The sequence below is a fragment of the Dermacentor variabilis genome, chromosome 11 (genome assembly GCF_050947875.1).
Source record: "Dermacentor variabilis isolate Ectoservices chromosome 11, ASM5094787v1, whole genome shotgun sequence".
Classification (NCBI taxonomy): domain Eukaryota; kingdom Metazoa; phylum Arthropoda; class Arachnida; order Ixodida; family Ixodidae; genus Dermacentor; species Dermacentor variabilis.
In genome coordinates, this window is record NC_134578.1 from 56,508,386 (window position 1) to 56,526,519 (window position 18,134).

General features: G+C 49.5%; 1 protein-coding gene across 4 annotated transcripts in view; it reads left to right on the forward strand.

Annotated features, from left to right (window-relative positions):
* The window catches only part of LOC142564582 (uncharacterized), a 32,848-nt gene extending 14,908 nt beyond the window's left edge, over positions 1 to 17,940 (forward strand). For 3 of the 4 annotated variants that reach the window (XM_075675638.1, XM_075675637.1, XM_075675639.1), the window contains 7 exons: positions 3,643 to 3,959; positions 6,772 to 7,026; positions 7,884 to 8,006; positions 9,323 to 9,457; positions 11,839 to 11,952; positions 13,410 to 13,661; positions 16,433 to 17,940. In XM_075675638.1, coding sequence (XP_075531753.1) covers positions 3,747 to 3,959; positions 6,772 to 7,026; positions 7,884 to 8,006; positions 9,323 to 9,457; positions 11,839 to 11,952; positions 13,410 to 13,661; positions 16,433 to 16,837 — 1,497 coding nt within the window. In that variant the 5' untranslated portion in view covers positions 3,643 to 3,746 and the 3' untranslated portion in view covers positions 16,838 to 17,940. The remainder of the gene's footprint in view (positions 1 to 3,642; positions 3,960 to 6,771; positions 7,027 to 7,883; positions 8,007 to 9,322; positions 9,458 to 11,838; positions 11,953 to 13,409; positions 13,662 to 16,432) is intronic. The other variant, XR_012824619.1, reaches the window with a different exon arrangement.
* The last annotated feature ends 194 nt before the right edge of the window (positions 17,941 to 18,134 follow it).

Here is an 18,134-nt window from a genome sequence, read left to right on the forward strand (position 1 = left end):
AGTATGTGGCAAATCGTATTGTATGCTAACACAGTGCAAAAGAAAATTTCACCGGCGATTACGATACTCGCTAATGCGACATTAGAGCACAGCTGTATACGTGTTTTCATTTCGCGATATATTGGCTGGCGCGAACAATCTGTCTTGTGCGGCACCTTGCAAACGGAGGGAAGCGTGGCGCGACCGCCTCGCTAATCGGGAGATCGCGAGAGGCAACGCGTGGATAACTCGTGCGCGCGATTCACAGCAGCCGCCGCAAACGGACATCCGCTCATGCAGCGCTTTGTTTCCAGATATATGGAATGGGTGGCGCTATCAAAGAACAGACGACGCGCGCTACTCTGGCACCATCTCGCAGCCATCGTCGCCGCAGAGCGCGTCTTGCGCGGCACTATACTGCTTTTATTCTCACACTTCCGTCATACCATCTTCCGCCGCTTTGCTCCTCGCGCTCTCTTCACTGTCACCGTAGTTCATCCCCCGCTGCGCTCCGTTCTGGCCCTTTCATCCTTCGCTGTGCTCGTTCGCTCGGTTACGAGGTACGACGACGCACGCCGCAGGAACGGGTACCTAAAGGCTGCGCTGTAAATTTTTTTCGGGGTTCGCGTGCCAAAATCACGATCTGATTTATGAGGCGCGCCGGGGCAACTCCGGAATAATTTTGACTACCGTGGATTCTTTAACGTGCACTCAATGCACGATGCACGGGTACTTTTTGCATTTCTCCACCATCGAAATGCGGCCGCCACGGCCATGATTTGCTACTACTGCTTGGTGCTTAGCAGCGCTACGCCAAAGCCACTAAGCAACCATGGCAGGTATACACCGTAAAGTTTGGCTTGTTGAGTGGTTCAGGATTATACGTGCGGTGGAGGAACGTATGGACGGACAGCGTTGTGCGCGTCTGTTTCTTTCGGTCTAGTGGTAATGGCTACTATAGTTATAGAGGCTAGAAGGTTATCCTAGTGTCGTGAAGGCGCGTGCCGACGTGAAATACTTTGCTATGCTCCGGCAGATGGCGCCAGCGCTCGCTGGCGGGTTGCTCTTGCGGGCTCCGGCGCGCTTTGCAGCGGGCGCTCGCAAGTGACCGGCGCTTTCCGCCGGTTTGCAAGTTCAGAAAACAGGCACGCAATAATCTATGAGGGCTAGTCAACCTTACAATATTGGCCAGTACGCTTATCGTGACGAGCGGTGAAATAAAACTTCTTTTTGGGCTAGTTCGCCCATAGCTGGTTATGATGGCAGCGTAAGAGATGAAGACACACAGAAACTAGACGGTGCACTCGTCATGTGTTTCTATGTGCCTTGTCTACGTCCCTGTTGTGCTGCCATTTTAACCAGAGTGACGGGAGCTACGCAAGCGGCCGTAATAAAATGGGGTTGGTATATTTTTTTTTCTACGGGATAAGCGACACTAACCAGCCCACAAGCGTGGAGAGAAAATGGAATGCATTCCGTTTTTCTCGTGCATATAGTTTATTGCAGCTTTACAAAACTGCACACTATGGTCCGCAAAAACGCTGTATGGGGAGCGCTTTCAAAACCTATGTTACAAGTTTTTTTTTTATTATTGCACAACGAAGGTAGGTATGTACAAAAGCAGGGAGCATTTTCGCGACTGTCATTCTTCTGGCATCGCCTCATTTTCAGGAGCTTCTGTTTTTCTCTTTGAGTGCTCCGTTCCATGTTCTTTGCTTTTGCAAAGAAGTGCAGCCTCGTCAGTGCATAGAACTTTATTATGTTTGTTGTCAAACACCGTCCATGCTCACTGCAACCCACTTCTTTAAGCATCGCTCCCTGAAGGAAATGCAAAAAGCAGACCATGCTTTCAGCATGAAGCTGATTCCTGCTGAAATACACAGTAAATGTGTCCTCAACTTTACAAACAAGCTCCTCAACAGCTTTGGAAGGGTAGATCTAGCCCCCTTAATCAAACTGCCTGGTTAGTATAGAATTTACATCAGAATCTGCTTGTAGGGGCAAAATACAAAGGCAAGAGGCACACTCTGGGCATGGAAATTTTTTTAGACTTTCTGACAACATAGCCGGCTATATAATATACTAATCTACTGTCACTGTGCTTTTCGACACAGTTGTCATGATCAAACTGCTTGCCTTGTATTTTCAACACAGATTCTGCCCACTCCAAATTGCCATCATCCAATAGCTCATCAATAATTTCTGTTAGGTGGTCAGCCTTTCGTTTTCCAACATCACTCTTTCGTTTTCCAACGTCTCTTTTGATGTTCCTTGCCCAGGCCTTCAAGCGAACAGGGTCGGATGGAGCGCGGAACAACGACACCTTTTCTATAGACGACTTGTAACCGCCCTTACAAAGGGGAACAAAACATGTCCTCTCTTTTTTTGAAGGCATTATCACAGAAGTTCAACGTCGCATCGCACCAAGCCGTGGCACTACGGTCTCAACGAAAATAAAGGCTGCAACAAAGTGAACTACGTCGGTACACGTGCTACCAAAAACTGACGACGACTTGTGTCTGCATTCCTTCGGCTGGCGTCGGTAACCCGCCACAGGAGCGCAGCGCCCTCTTCGAACTACCCCGCCAAGCATCCAAACTGGTTTCTCCAGCGCTTCGGGAAAGGGCGCCCGCTCCCGACACTAGGATAACCTTCTAGCCTCTATACTATAGTCGATAAAAAATAGGAGACCATAAACGTGAGCCAGTTACGGTTATGCTCAGCTCCAGACGCATGGCCGCCTCCAAATACACAAAGTTGCTTTCGAGTCTTCACGCTTGCGCAGTGGCTCGAAACCCCACACAAGGTGACTTACCAGTGGCGGATAGGCTCTACCTGCTACACTACCGACCGTGGTATCGGTGTAATCTTGACCACATTGCGAGCGTCCTAAGAACTAAGGGCCGGTCTATTGAATGTCTTTTGTTGCCAGCATAGGTAGAAGCGCGGGAAATAAGCAGATGGCAAAGAAAGTAAAGGCGCCACTCCCGCCTTCTGCGTGCAGTGGTCGGAATAGTAGATGATTAAATCGAGCTTATCATAATAGTCCTCTTTGATATCCTTTTAAAGGAGCACGGTCACTTTAGAAGTTGTAGAAACTACACATGGTTATCGCATGTAAATTTAAAGGATGACACTGCGCAGGTACGATGGTAGGCAAACCCGCCGTGGTTGCTAAGTTGCTATGGTGTTGGGCTTCTGAGCACGAGGTCGCGGGATCGAATCCCGGCCGCGCAGCCGCATTTCGATGGGGGCGAAATGCGAAAACACCCGTGTACTTAGATTTAGGTGCACGTTAAAGAACCCTAGGGGGTCGAAATTTCCGGAGTCCTCAACTACGGCGTGCCTCATAATCAGAAAGTGGTTTTGGCACGCAAAACCCCATAATTTTATTTCTATTGAATTTTCGTTGCACTCTATGGACTTGGCGTTGAGACGTTCTTGAACATCATGCATTACTTATTGCGTGGTTTCATCGGCCCGGACAGAAGAAGCTCCAACAGCGGCAGCAGGCAGAGGGGGGCTTGTCTCGATCTGCTGGGTGTTTTCACTTTCAGAATCGCTACAACATTCCTGTCGTTTCCATTGAATTTTCTTTGCACTCTATGGACTTGGCGTTGAGATATCCATAAACATCATGCATTATTTATTGCATGGTTTCAGCGGCCCGGACAGAAGAAGCACCAGCAGCAGCAGGCAGAGGCCGGGGGCCGCCCAGCGACCGCTGAGGCGGCGCTGTCGGGCTACCTGCGGGACGTTGCGACGCCATGCAGAGCCTGCGTGAGCTCACGGGCCTGGATCCGCGCGATCTGACCTCGGAGGAGGACCTGGTGCTGGTCAAGCCCCACGAGCCGTGGCCGTCGCTCGAGCCTCTGCCCGACGGGGTCCGCGCCCACCGCGACGGGGCCTACCTGCGCCTCGGTCGAGACTCGCTGGTAGCGGGACTCAAGGCGGGATACTTAGCCAAGATCAGCGCCCAGGTAATGAGAGGCTTTTTAGGGGCGCTAAACTATATATATATATATATATATATATATATATATATATATATATATATATATATATATATATATAGATCCCTCTTTTTTACATGTGGAGCATTTTATAAACTACAAACGGCGGGGTACGTTACGAGTTTGAGGGGTTTATGGGCTGGGTTATCGTCGTATTGTGGACGCGTAAATGGTCCGTTGGTTCAAACGCGGAATGAACATTGATATTCTAAACTGTCTGCTCACACCTCCTTGAAATACTGGACAACTTTGAATTTGGAAAGAAAAGACTGATTCAAGGGGTCTTAAGACTCCCTGAACATAGATGTGCTCCTTGAATTCCTTGAAAACTTGGGTTGGGGCGACTTTTTAACAGGTAGAGCTTAACAAACTCTACATAACGGGTGTATGTCACAGACGCCGTCTATCCGGAATCAATCCTAGATATTTTTCTTTCAGAAAGTCGCTAAGCTGTGCGACGTGGCGTTTCTTTAGCTGCCTATATACGAGAGGTTCGTTTCAATTGCCGTTGCCATCGTGGAGCTATACGAAGCCCTACCGAGAGACCGAGCCGTACCACTATTTTTGTTGATTTGCTAGTTGGTTTACACCGCAGCCATGGCTCCATTAACGAGGCTTAGGCTCTAGAAATGCCTGGCGGGAAGTAGGTTTCAGCCACGACGAGTATTTCAGGCTGAAGCCGGACAGTCCTAACCACCATGCTAGAAGAAGATTGGTATTGTTGCAGTGGGAAAGCTAGCATTGAAAAGTCACCTGTAGAGCTTGAAGCTGTGTAAACTCAGCAGCTGCTTAGATGCAAGAAATTGGAGATAATTGACAAGTAAATTTCACTATTTTCCAATGTGTGCGCGTGTGTGTGCATATAAACAAGGTTTGTTCTTACTCCTTGAAGCTTGGCGTACGGCGTCTTGAAATTTAGAAATTCTTGAATTGTCTTTGGAACTTTGAGTCAAGTGTTCTGTACGAACCTTAGCAAGCAGACATTGCATTTTACGGAATGCCGGAGAAATCTTGTGCTAGTATATTGCTCAACCGCAAAGCGTTAGAAACGTTTTAAGGTGAAGCATTCTTTAGCTACAGCCCTGGGTTTTGCGCATCCTTGTCAGGGTTGCCTCCACACCACACTTGCATTCGCGCCACAGTCAGCTGCGTTGTAGGAGGTGTTTGGTCATGGCATCGTATACTCTCTTAAGCTAGAGGCACAAGATGGCGCCTCTAGCCTAGCGTCGTAAACGTAAGCTGTAACGTATTACAGTTCAGAGAGAACCGGGGAGCGAACGCGCCCAGCTCTGATAAAGGGGCTGCCTGGTTTATCGGCCGCCCATCAGACCGCCCATCAACACCTGGTGGCGCTGATGTCAATAAACCATACAGTAATGAAACTTTAACGAAGGTGCATCAGCTGGTGCAAAGACGTTGGCAGCGACAAACAGCGTATAACGATCTTTTTTTTCTGTTTCCCTTCTGCGCGTACGATTGCGCAACATAAAACCATCTGTAACGTGTTGTGGTTGCAGAAAGCGTCACAAGATGGCGCTGCCAGCGCTGCTGCGCCTGTTGACGTATCCGGTGTTCCGTAAAATGTAATAAATTTATGGACTGACTAAAATTAGTGTTTTATATAGCTCGACCGCAGGCGTGTTAACCTTCCGGGATACTGGGTTGCTGGAGACGTGAACTGAAGCAACAGCGCTGGTAGCCACATCTTGTGATCCTGTGTTCAGCCAAAACGCACTAGATGAGTGTACTCATACAAGAAACAAAAAGGCCACATATCAATGATTACGTCGCTATAGAAACCTTGGATCAGCGGCTAAGTAGATTATACAGCAGTGAAAAAAAGAAATACATTTTGGATTTGGGTCCTGTGAGCTAAATTGCTCAGGATGTTGGTGTTGCGTTATGCCCGACCGCTAGTCTAGGGCACTATTCTCTTGAACACGCACTGCTATGTTACGTTGTCAACACTGCATAGCCTACTAAGTGTGCACACAAATCGCCTATTCAAATAATTATCACAAGAAAACCGTATGCCTATACCAGTGTGTTAAAGTACGTGCACGGTGGTAAGAGAAATTTTAATGAAAAGTGGAGAGGTTAGCCGAGTAAAAGGCTTCGTATGCTACTACTGGTTTATTATATAACGAGAGACTGAAGGACGGCAGAAAAGAAAAGACGAAGCCGCAGTTTCGCCCGAAAGGCGAAGCATCGATTTCGATAGCAAATTAGTAGACGGTTATACGAAGTAAGGATAGTAGTTTTATGGGCCGCATAAACTTTTAAACATTCATTTACTAACTAAATTAACAAACATGGTGTCACGCGCGTACAAGCCAACATGAACAAATCTCGCTCGATGACCGCGGAAACTCGCCGTCAAAACGTTGGAGTGAGGAAGCGCGGCAGTAGCAGCGAGGGAATTGACCTTCGTGCTGCCTCTCGCTCCGACGCGAACTATAAGCGGCGGAAACACAGCACATACGAAGCTATCAGCGCTGGGCGGACTCTGTCCCCATCGCAGACCGCTTTCAAGATAGGGCCCGACGGCGACGATGTCATCTCAGTTAAACCTTATACGGAACATCACGGCGACGCCGACGGCAGAAGTGCGCCTGGAGTGTCCGTATATTTGCTATCGCAATAGAAACGCACGCGCATCCATTAGTACAGAAACTGGCAAAGGGGCAGCAGTGGGCACCATGAAATGAAAAAAATGTCCTTTTGCCTGCACCACTGTCATGGATAACATTTCGCTTGTTGACGGTGCCGCAAAGCGCAGGTCGCGGTGTTTGCGGGCTGTCCCCGCTTCTGCTGCTCGCGTCGCTTCCAGGAGGCGGTGACGCAGCTGTGCTGCCGCGCCACCACCGTGGTGCTGGTGCACAACCTCAACACCCTGTGGGACCTGCTCGCCCTGTTCCCGGCGCTGGACACCCTCTACCTGCTGCACGACCTCGCGGTGCACCAGCAGTGGACGCCACCCGCGGAGGACGACGGGGTGCCGCACGCTCTAGCCAACGGCGAGTCGGGTGACCACGTGAGTCTCGATTTTCTGGATCAATTGGGTAAGCGGATAGTGGTTCGTATTATACTGGCTTCAAACGAACACTTATGTGGACGTATTCTCGGACGATCGCTTTCGGCGACATCACTTTCTGTGCGCCCCTGTTGGCTGGTTGAGTGAAACCGGATGGCTATATTGAAAACGCTTTATGTAAAATTTTGCAGGTGACTGAACTAGATGACCCCACCGTGCTAAGAGAAGCTGGGGATCGCGTTGATTGCGCGTCTCGTCTGAAATAACACCTCGTCGTCTGCGCCTGCGCGCCTGCGCAGAGTAGCAACATGGCGGCGCCCTTAATTGCGGTTGCCGATTTCAATGCCTGGCTCTTATGGGGAGAGTCTTTTCTGGAGTTGCTTGCACTTACTCTATGCTGTATAGAAATAAACCAGCACCGGCAACTCCCGCCGAGGTATGGTTCGCGTCATGCCGTAGCGTTCGCAGTTCCGCCAGTCGCTCAGTCGCTCTGCGTGTGGTTTTCCAAGCGCATACAAGGTGAGGATAACATCGTTACAGACATACGCACGGAGGATAAGTAAGAGTAAGAGGGCGAAGTGATTCGCCGACGCATGTATGAGGAGGGCATGTGAGGTCGCTTGCCACTGCATTTTTCGGGCTGTCAACGAATAGTGATTCTCCACAACGGATTGTTCGCGCTCCCTCTACGATTGTCATCTGTGACTGACATTGCGCAATATCACCGTGAATCTCACTGAGGGTAGCGGATTCTTTAGATGTCATTCTCGCTGCTTCGGATTTGCATCGAGACTGCTGGTCTTTTTTGCTTTTTTTGTTTCTTTCCACACACGCCCACTCCTGGGCTGTGACGTCAGGTCTCGCTGTCGCCGGTGCGCGCCAGTCTTCGGCTCCTGTACGGTGACTGCGACGCCCTCCGCCTGAACCACCTGTTCCTGGGCACCGGGGCGACCTTAAGCCTGGCACAACAATGCGCCAACGTGCGTACTCTCTACCCCTTATTTCCATCGTTTATATCGTTGTTGACGTTTTCTTTTTTAACACACGCGCCTACGCCCGAAAACGACGCGTACCACACGTGGATGTACGTACGCATACCCAGGACTATTGCACATTGCCCCTTCGGCAATATGTTGAACTTTCCTGCAACACACTAGCGTAACTCGATGGGCAAAACCTTCGAAAATTATGTTTAAAAAAGTGAACGAGTTTCAACAAGATTTCGTTAGCAACGTCGAAAAGGTACTTCCTTCTAATAACGTGCACATGTAGGACACTAAGTCGGCATTTAGCGTTGCGTTATAGCGCTGTTTTGGTCGGTACCAAAACACTGCTATAAAGCAGCAGCGAAGCTAGGACTAAGTGCCGCAAATGCGTATGTTACTAGAAGGAATTACCCTCTCGACGTTGCTCATTGAAACTTGTTGAAACTCGGCCATTCTTCTAAAATGTAATTTTGCACATATAAGTAAATATAAAATAAATAAAGTTACGGTCGTGCAATGTGGTGAAGTTCAAGATAATTTCGAAGGGGGCAACGTCCAAAAGCACACACAGGCACAAACACGTGCGCACCAACGCACAAGTTGCGGAACACGTATGCATTCTTTTTGTTGGAGTGGGCAGCTTTAGCCTTTCTGTATTTATGCATTATAGTTCACCGAATGTCGGAAAATTGCACATGTGGATGGAACTAGCAGCACTGGTAGCGCCATCGTCTGGCCGTTACGTCAATCGCAAAGCACCGGAAAGTTTTTTTTTTTTAGAGCCCAGCTCTTAGGCCCCCGTTCCTGCGGCGAGCGTTAGCGTTGTCCCTCGTAACGAGCGAACGAGCCCAGCGAAGGATGAAAACGAACGCGAAGCGCAGCGAGAGATGAAAGACGGCGATAACGAAGAGAGCGCGAGGTGGAAAGCGGAGGAGGAGGGTATGACGAAAGCGTGAGAAGCGTAGCGCCGCGCAGGAAGGGCTTTGTGGCGACGATGGTTATGCGAGATGGCGCCAGAGTATCGCGCGTCGTTTGTACGGCAACAAAGCGCTGCATGAGCGGAGGTCTGTCTGCAGCGGCTGCTGTGAATCGAGCGCACGCGTCACCCACGCGCCGCCTCTCGCGATCTCCGGATTATCGAGGCAGTCGAGCCACACATACGTTCCGTTTTGAACGTGCCGCGCGAGATAGATTTTCCGCGGCAGCCAATATATCGCAAAATGGAAACACGTATACAGCTGCGCTCAAATTTCGCATTAGGGAGTGTGGTGTTCGTCGGTGAATTTGTTTATATTTTCATCTTCCCGCAGCTGATCGAGCTGGAGGCCAACATTGTGGAGCAGGCGACCGGCGCGCCACCAAAGCTTCCAGAGCTCGATGCGGAGGCCGGTGCCCCGCGCCCATGGAGCAGCCTGGTGCTGGGCTGCGCGCTACCCAGGGAAGAGGTGAGCGAACCTGCCTACGTGAGGGCATGCGCGCACGTATGGGGACCCAGTACTCGTCGCGGTGACTCAGTGGCCTTCTGCTGCGTGAGCGCGAAGTCACGTGTTCAAGTTACCGCTGTAACGGCCAAGTGCCGCCGACGGGGAGTGCAATCCAAAAACACGTGTACACCGAGCATTTAGATGCATGCGTTCAAAATTTCATCGCCTAAATACTCGATACTTTGCCTCTCTCTACGCTCAACCCCCATCGTAAGTCGGTGTTATCAATCTCGTGGCTGCAGGCTGCGGAGAAGACTGTCGCTTCGAGGAGACGTCATTGAGGTCTGCAACTACACACGCTATAGATCGCTGCCAGGCGAGCAGACGACACAGGCGAGTGCCGCAATTAATGGAAAAATTGGCATATAGAGTGGAGTCAAGCGAGCGCTACGTTGACGAAATCCAGTTGAGAGTCCGTAAACGTGGCTGATAGGGGTTTTAGAAAAGTAATCTGCCCAATGTCATCAAACTGCACAGGTCTACTCCCAGACCTCTGTTCCGATGCAGGCCTATGCTATAGCACCAAAGCATCGTGTAAATGCGCTAAGAAGAATTAAAAAAAAAAATCTGCGCTGATTTTGGAAGAATACTGTTCGCAATGACCTTTACGTTTACCTGAATTGGTTCCCAAAATTGGTCGCCAGCGTACGAACGATGTCAAGACTTCGACCTGTATAGTCGAGACCCGACCGCGTTGAATGCAACACCTAGCACACGGAGTTGTATGAAGTCAGAACTCTGGAGGTGCATGTTAGAGAACGGCATGATATAAAAAAGAAGACAGTCCAGCATGCATGTGCTGCTTTGGAACGTCATAACAGAACATTCTAACTCACGCGAACAAGCTACGCGCATTTTTTTTTTCATACAGATTTAGGCGCATCGGCGGATAGTGCAGAAAGTATATTTTTTGTAACATAAACTTAAAAATTCCCCACTTAATGTAAAGCTGCGTGCTTATTATTCATTAATTAGACCGAAACATGAATATACATGTGTTGTTTGGGACCCGCTTACTAAAAAAAAAAATATTGCATGTCTCTAAAGGCTACAGAAGAAAGCCGTGCGATTCATATATTCAAAATTCTCTCAATATGACTCCCCCTCACCAATAATGCGTGATAATGGCGTCGAAATCCTTGATCAGCGAAGGGAAAGCTTACAAATTTGATTTATTTCCATGCTTATTTATAGAGATTTAGCAATTAATCCTGCATGCAATCTGTCTAGCTCGACGTCTAGGTTTACTCAACACCATCACCCGAATTCACTAACACCTTATTTTGCACGGACAGATGTATTGAAGTATTCTTTCTTCCCCCTAGCTATAACAGACTGGAATAACTTTTTATTGCGTGTTTCAATAGATTGATGCATTGTATTACTGTGTTGTCTTACCACCCTGCTTGATCGATGAATGCGTTGTATTATTATTGTCTTACCACCCTGTTTGGACCTGAACTAGGTCTGCGGTATGAAATAGACAAAAATAAAATAAATAAAAAAGTGGCCCAGTATACAGCGGTGTATAGGTGAGCAGAGCGGACGACTCCCGATTTCTTTGCTGCTCGACGGGTTCGAACGATACCGGCTCGGGTAGAGAAATTTAGGACAGCGAAGCTCGTGCTCGTACCGCTGCAACGACACGGTCGCCTCGTTTGCATATCGACACCGCCAGACAGACGCCAGTGCCGCCGCATTTTCGTGACGTCACGATGCCATTCGAATAACGATTCAAACGGCAGTGAAGCTTTTGGATCGGGCACCGTTACCACTCGGAAGACTTATTATTCAGGAGCGCTAATTCATTCAGGGATGTTATTCATTTGATTTGATCAATGACGTGAATTATCGTTATTAATATAATTATTGTATATTTTTGTAATGTGGCAAACCGTTATCGTATAGCAGGTGCACTCTTTATTCGTGTTTGCTGATGTGTGTGTGTGTGTCCGCGTCGCATATTGTAAACCGCAATCGTATAAAATGTCTACTTTTTATTCAACTTTATTGACTTATGTACCAGTACCCGTCTTACTCCATGTAACGGTTACCACGCTTCTTGGAATACTGCCTCTGTTTCATATCTTTCTATTGTCTGCCCATATGCCTACCTTGAATAAGCTACAGTTTGACTGAGTGAACCTATTGTCTCCAGCGAAATACTGCGAGGTGGACAATTGACCGGATATATGTATATATAGGTCGTATTATTTGTATTATACAAACTATCACGTGCTCGGCACGTTGACAAAATTGATCGATTTATTGAGCGATTATGATTTTTGGTGTCCCCCTGAAGCACGTTGACACGATCCAGCGTGGTTCGCCGCTGTCCGCAGGTGTTCGTGTCGGCGGACATCGTTCTGGAGGCGGCGAAGCGCTGTCCCGTGCTCCGCCATCTGCAGATCGTCGCGTCCAACGAGGCGGCCGTCTACAGCGCCGGCGCGTTCCAGGTGTGCTCCGCTAGGAGGGCCATGCGGGAGGGATGGCGTTATAGAAACAACAACAACAACAACGACAACAACAACAACAACAACAACAACAAAGAAAAAGAAAGAAAACGGACTCACTTATTCAAGAAATGCAGGTGGAGCCAAACCACGAGGAGATGGCTGGACTCCTGCAGCGGAAGTATACGAAAACGTGTGTCGCGGAAAGCCTGCTTTGATTGTTTGTGGCAAGTCTATATGAACGAGAAGAAAGGGGGCTAACCCAGGGGCCCGATATATATTAGTCATATCATAAGAAGCCAACAAGCACTGACGCCAAGGACAATACAGGGCAACTTACTTGCGCTCAATAAATGAAATTAAGAAACGATAAAAAATTGGAAATGAAAGTGGATGAAAAAACAATTTGCCGCAGGTGACGAACGATCCCACAAGCTTCGCATTTCGCGTGCGATGCTCTACCAATTGAGCTACCGCGGCGCCGTTTCCCCATCCACTTTCTTAGGTATTTGCGTTTCCTAGTAGAACCCTGGGAGTGTTAGCCAGCGCCACCGTGACTCACAGACCTTGGTGACGGATGTGGAACATCCTTTTTCTGCCGCAGGCGTCACGAGAACGTGATCTTTTTGGGTGGAGGCCAACCGGGCCATAAACCCACATCCACTTTTCATCCACATCTGTTCTTTGAGTTCGCAAGGCGGATCCACTTAAGACGAACTCTCAGGATGACACCACTTTCGAGATATTAAATTCCCGAACTTTGCGCAGAAACGCACTGGCGTTCCTGTTGCTCTTGTGCTCCAATGCATAAAACTACGTTTTGTAAGTGGAACGACAGTGCATTGCAATGTCAGCCTCTTCGGGTAGACTAACTCATGGCCTAGAGTTATGCTATCTGCCGCAGGCAACTTCTTTTTTTATTATTTTAAAGTCAGTAAAACAACCTGTATAGAATGTACGACCAAATACCACAAGGCCAGAGCCAGAATTCGCAGAGCCGGTCGCTCGTAAGTGCTCTTAAGTGCTCGTAAAGCCACTTTAAGTGCACTCCCATTGGCCAGGCGCTTTCAGTAATATACTCATCATCACGATTGGCTAGCACTTGCGTTTACGAACACTTGCAGCGTAACTACTTATTGGGGAATACGGGCCTATGGGAAAGCTAGGCAGTCTACAATAGGAGGAGCTCGCAGCCAATCATCTCTCAAACTGTTACCTGTTAAGCCAGCCAGGAACTTGTAAACAATTGGTATACATCTTGAATGTTTTCAGCTGTACTAGCGCAGAAGTGTGATCTGCTAAAAGTCTCCCAGTCCGGTTGTAGTAACTTTTTACTTGTCAGTTGCACCCCTGTTTTATCTTGTTTGCTTTTTTGCGCAGACACACAGTTCTGCAAAACTAAAGTGAATCGAGTCAGAAGGCCTTGTCGGGTGCTTCCCGCGTTCTCTCTTTTTGCCCAGGAGCTGCGGTCCCTGTCGGTGTTGTACCGCACCGCCGACGGCTCGCCGTCGAAGAAGTGTCGCTACCGCGCCGTCTCCGCCGTGCTGTCCAAGTTTTCGCTCGAGGCCCTCTGCCTGCGCGCCTTCTCGGCCGTCAGCTTGACCGGGCTGGCCACCAGCTGTGCCCGACTACGCCGGCTGCAGCTGGTGGACTGCGAGCTGTGCGACCTCGAACTGCTGGACGACGCGTTCCCACAGCTGGAAGAGCTGGAGGTGAGCCGTCCAAGTCGCAGTCGGACACGTACGGGGTCGTGCAGGACGCGAAGGCACGAACGCGGCGTTCTGGTCGCTGATAAAGAGGGGCGCTCAACAGTTGTCTCGGTATAAAGGCGCTCCTGCAATAGCGAAGCGGATATACTCTCGATGCGATTTAGTGACCGCGTGTATGCGCGTAACATAGCAACGCATCGATCATCGCAAAGGAAGAAAAAGAAAAGGGATTGACCGTGTCTTGGTAAATTGCTTCTAGTTCATTCGACGTCTGATAACCTCAGTGGAAAAAAAATTGAAATGTGGGGTCTAACTTCCCAAGACGGCACAATGGATTATGAGGGACGCCGTATATATGGAGAAGGGCGACGGATTAATATTTTTTTTGACGTATGCCTTAATCGCAGTAGACTAAAGTGTCAGCGAGATTGGTGTGGCACAAAACAGCTATATGCTGGCGTGGAAGTTTCGGAGGGGCACTGTGCATGAATTCACTTCCCGTTTTCACAAAAGGGTTGCACACTTGCGTCCTTAGACACCGATAGGTGTCTAAGGACGCAAGTGTGCAATGGCATATTTACACCGGCGATGGCATATTTAAACCGGTGATTGACAGAAGTCGCGCAAACGACCGCAACTGGTGACCAGGAAGCGATTCGTGACGACCGATGTTCACACCGGCTAGCACCACTTGCTTTTCGCCACACGGCTGGAATGTCTCACGATTGGTGCAGTTCACGCCTGCTCGCACAACCGTGACCACGAAAATAACCGTCAGGGAATTGCTACGCCGCTTATTGGTTAAGCAGCTTTGCGACAACAGCCGCGTATAGAATTGGTCAGTGAGCGAGTCCACGAAAGCGGTGGCCTTTCCATCAAAGCTACCATTTGCTACCGCCGCTTTGAGACCATCTTGGTCGCGCAAACTCTGTCAGTCGGCGGTGTGAATGCCGCCTCACACAAAAGTCAATCTAGAACGCCGGACCTTCATGAACAGCAAGCGTCGAAAGTAATGGCTAGGGCCGGAAACGCCGTGCTTTGCACATCACGTATTTCCAAGAGAGAGAGAGAGAGATAGCTTTTACTGATGCCAGCAATCACGGGGCCGGTTGCAGCCACCCTCCACCTAGCAGACGGCCAGAATCCCCAGGGTCTCAGCGGCTGTCTCGGCAAGCTGGACGGCCCAGACCTGCTATAGCTCAGACGTATACCGAATTTTTAACTCGACGGCGTTAAAGGCCCCATGTCGAAGACAATCCGGTGTCGGACGTCGTTTCGGCGAAAAGATTTTCGAACCACCCATACCCATACCCAGGCCCTCCATGTGGCGCAAGGAAGCTACTGAACTAATTGAATTTCTCAAACTGAAATACGTAGAAAAATCGTGAACTATGACTTGCACACAACCTACGGAAATTATAGCTCTCGGATTGTAATTTGACTATACTAGAAAACCTAATTCTGTTACGCGAGCACTCAAAGAAACCCCCTTTTCCAGCGTTTCTACCATTCATAGATTGGCCACGGCGTCCGCCATTTGCGCGTGCCGGCGCGTGAGCATCTCGGGGGCCACGGAACGGTGCGCCCGGTTCCTTGCAATATATCCAGATGGCGCTCGCCTCCGCCGCATTGCGGCCCACGCGAGAGGCCGCGTTTCTACCAGAAAGCCCGCCTTCGTGCATATAGCTTTCGTGGTTAGCGTTTCCCAGTAAACATTACGGCTACATACGCTCCAGTTGCTGGGAAGCGCGAAAAGCAGTCAGGGATCTTTGAATGCTATCGCGTTCCACTCTTAAAAGCGAAGCTTAAGCGTCCTCCATCTCTCTTTTTTACTTCGACCTGGAAAGATGCCCGCCAATCACGATATCTTTTAACGATATCGGGTGGTCAGTGCAGATAACACGAACGAGAAGCCTTGCGACTTCGCTTCCTTGGTCTTGTCGGAGGGCAAAACTTTTAGTACGCGCAGAGATGTTGAGCATGGCCGAACGTCGAATAAGATCGCTCCTGGAGTTTCTGCATGATATACCCTGGCCTCTATAGCATGCGCGTGTGGCTCGTTTCCTGATTGTGGGGCGGTATGAAATGCTTTTGCGCTATTGTTTTTGAGTGGACGTAGTTGTATGTACAGTATACGCATGCCGCGTACTCGATATTGTGTACATATTCGCATATTTTTACGGAGCAATAGGCGGAGGAGTAGGTACACGAGGGGGGAGAAGAGAAGGAGAAGGATGTGCCGGTTGGAACTGGGAGCTCGGCGTCACGGTTCTATACATAATACAGTGCGTTTATTCCGATATTTTTATAGCAGTATGCCACTATGTAACTGCATCGTGAACTGCCACCTTTCTCCCTGCATACCGCGGTTAGAAGTGGCAGGTCACGCGCACGCTCTTCCCGCCAGTCCTCTCCTCCTGTCCTACCGATTCCGAATTTCTCGTGTGTTAACTGCAGGTCTCTATATCAGAGCGAATTGTGTTAGCTTTGTTAGTAACCCTTACACACATACTTCCGTTTTTCTGATGTATCAAATATGTTTTTTCCTCTTAGTCCTTATATTATTTTCGGACTTGTTATTGTGCATTTATGTAATTAATTTAATCTGAGTGTCCAACTATGTTACGATTTCGATGCAACCACCATGTATGCCTTGTAACAGACCATCGGCCTAGTCAAGCTGGTTTTTCCACAGCTTTTAAGCCTTTTGGTATCCACCAGAACACTTGTAATTCTGGAAATAAAAAATAAATTGAAGTTGAAATTAACTGCAGGTGAGTTACGTGCCGCCCAAGGGTCTGGTGCGTCTGATCGCCGCCTGCCCGAACCTGAGGTCGCTGTCGATCCGCGACCGGGGCGCCTCGTTCGGCTTCCTGCGCGAGGCCTCGTGTCCCAAGGCGGGGCGCCTGGCCAGGCTCGAGCAGGTGGCGCTGAACGCCGACCGGTCGCTGAGGGAGATGGGCCTCGAGGAGCGCGATCTGCGCATGACCGTGGACGCGCTGCCGGCGCTGGCTCGCGTCGCCGTCGACTCGTTCGAGGCGCGCCTCTTCCTGGCGGAGTACGCGCCCCGTCTGGAGCTCGACTGGTCCACGTGCTCCGTGTGCGCGGCCAGGTTCCCGCAGTGGAACAGGGAGCACGTGGACCTGTGGGCGCATGCGCACAAGTCCCCAGACGGCTAGGACCTCTAGCGGCAGGGCGCGGAACTAGCGCGGAAGGAAGGCCCGGACTGGGTGCGCAAGGATTGCGTGAGACCAACATGCTGTGGTGCGCGTTGGCGCGTGAAGTTCACTTTAGCGCGATGCGTACGACCGCAAGTGATTTCGCCCGTGTTTGCGTCTCACTGTCTCGTTCTCTTTGCATTTGCGGTAACATCTTTTCGCGGTGGTCTAGTGAAATGATTTTGCTTTCATCGTTTTTTTCTTTTTGTTGTTTGTTCGTCGCAGAACGAGGAACACTACGGCACCTACCTGATTGGCAATATTTAGGATATGCATAAAACCAGGGTGTCGTGTGCTGACCGGCGCAATACATAGCGATAGAATATGAGTTCTCCCAGATTCCTTGTTTGTTTCTTCGTTGATACGTTTGAAAACTTATATCGCGGCAAGTGCGTGAGATTGTTCACGACGAGCACATTATTAGTGTGTGGCGCAGGATTCCAAAGACCGTCTGATCAATTATTTGTGCGCGTCCTTAGAACCCTTCTTTGAAACCTCACCTCTAGTCACTGTGTCGTTCGGACAGTCGATGTACTCTACGAAACACGCACATGAATAATAACGGTGTACCCTGCTTGGCGAAGATGCCGCAGTTGAACAAAGAACGTGTGGACCTGCAGAGCATGGCCGATTGGGCACCGTACGACATAAACTTGCATGCAGCGTGACCATGGAATGCTTGAATAGAGAGGTCCAGGGTGATAATGAGTTGTGGTAGCACGCGCAGAATAGATGTTTGCCCCTGGTCTTTTTTTCAGGCCGAGGAGTACCTTAAAGCTAGGTTTAATGTGATGTATGCTTCAGTGTTGCATTGAACATGTAGTCCGCATTGTGCCATCAAATACCGCGGGTTGGCAACGCAGCAGACTAATACGGCCGATAAAAAGTCAGTCCAATGTGCGCGTCAGTCGCCCCTTTTCTGCGTGCTCACTGCAGGTCCTGCAGAATCTGAATTATGCTACACCAACTGGACCAAGTTTCTGCCGTATTGGCATTCTATACAAGGAGGCAGCGGGGCCGCTGCCTGTGATGTTTTCTACAATAAATCGGTTATCAGAAGCGCCTCCCCGTCTGTGCTGGTGTTTGTTGTGTGTCTGCCCTACAACCTCTGCAGCGCTGTATTCTGGTTATGGTATTCCAACTAGTGCCAGCGCTGTGGCCTCGATCAAATCGAACGGGACATGTCGTCGACTAGTCCCAACGCCGAGAACTTCCGGTTATCGCCGGATTTGAAGGAGTGCGCGCGCGCGCCTCTGCT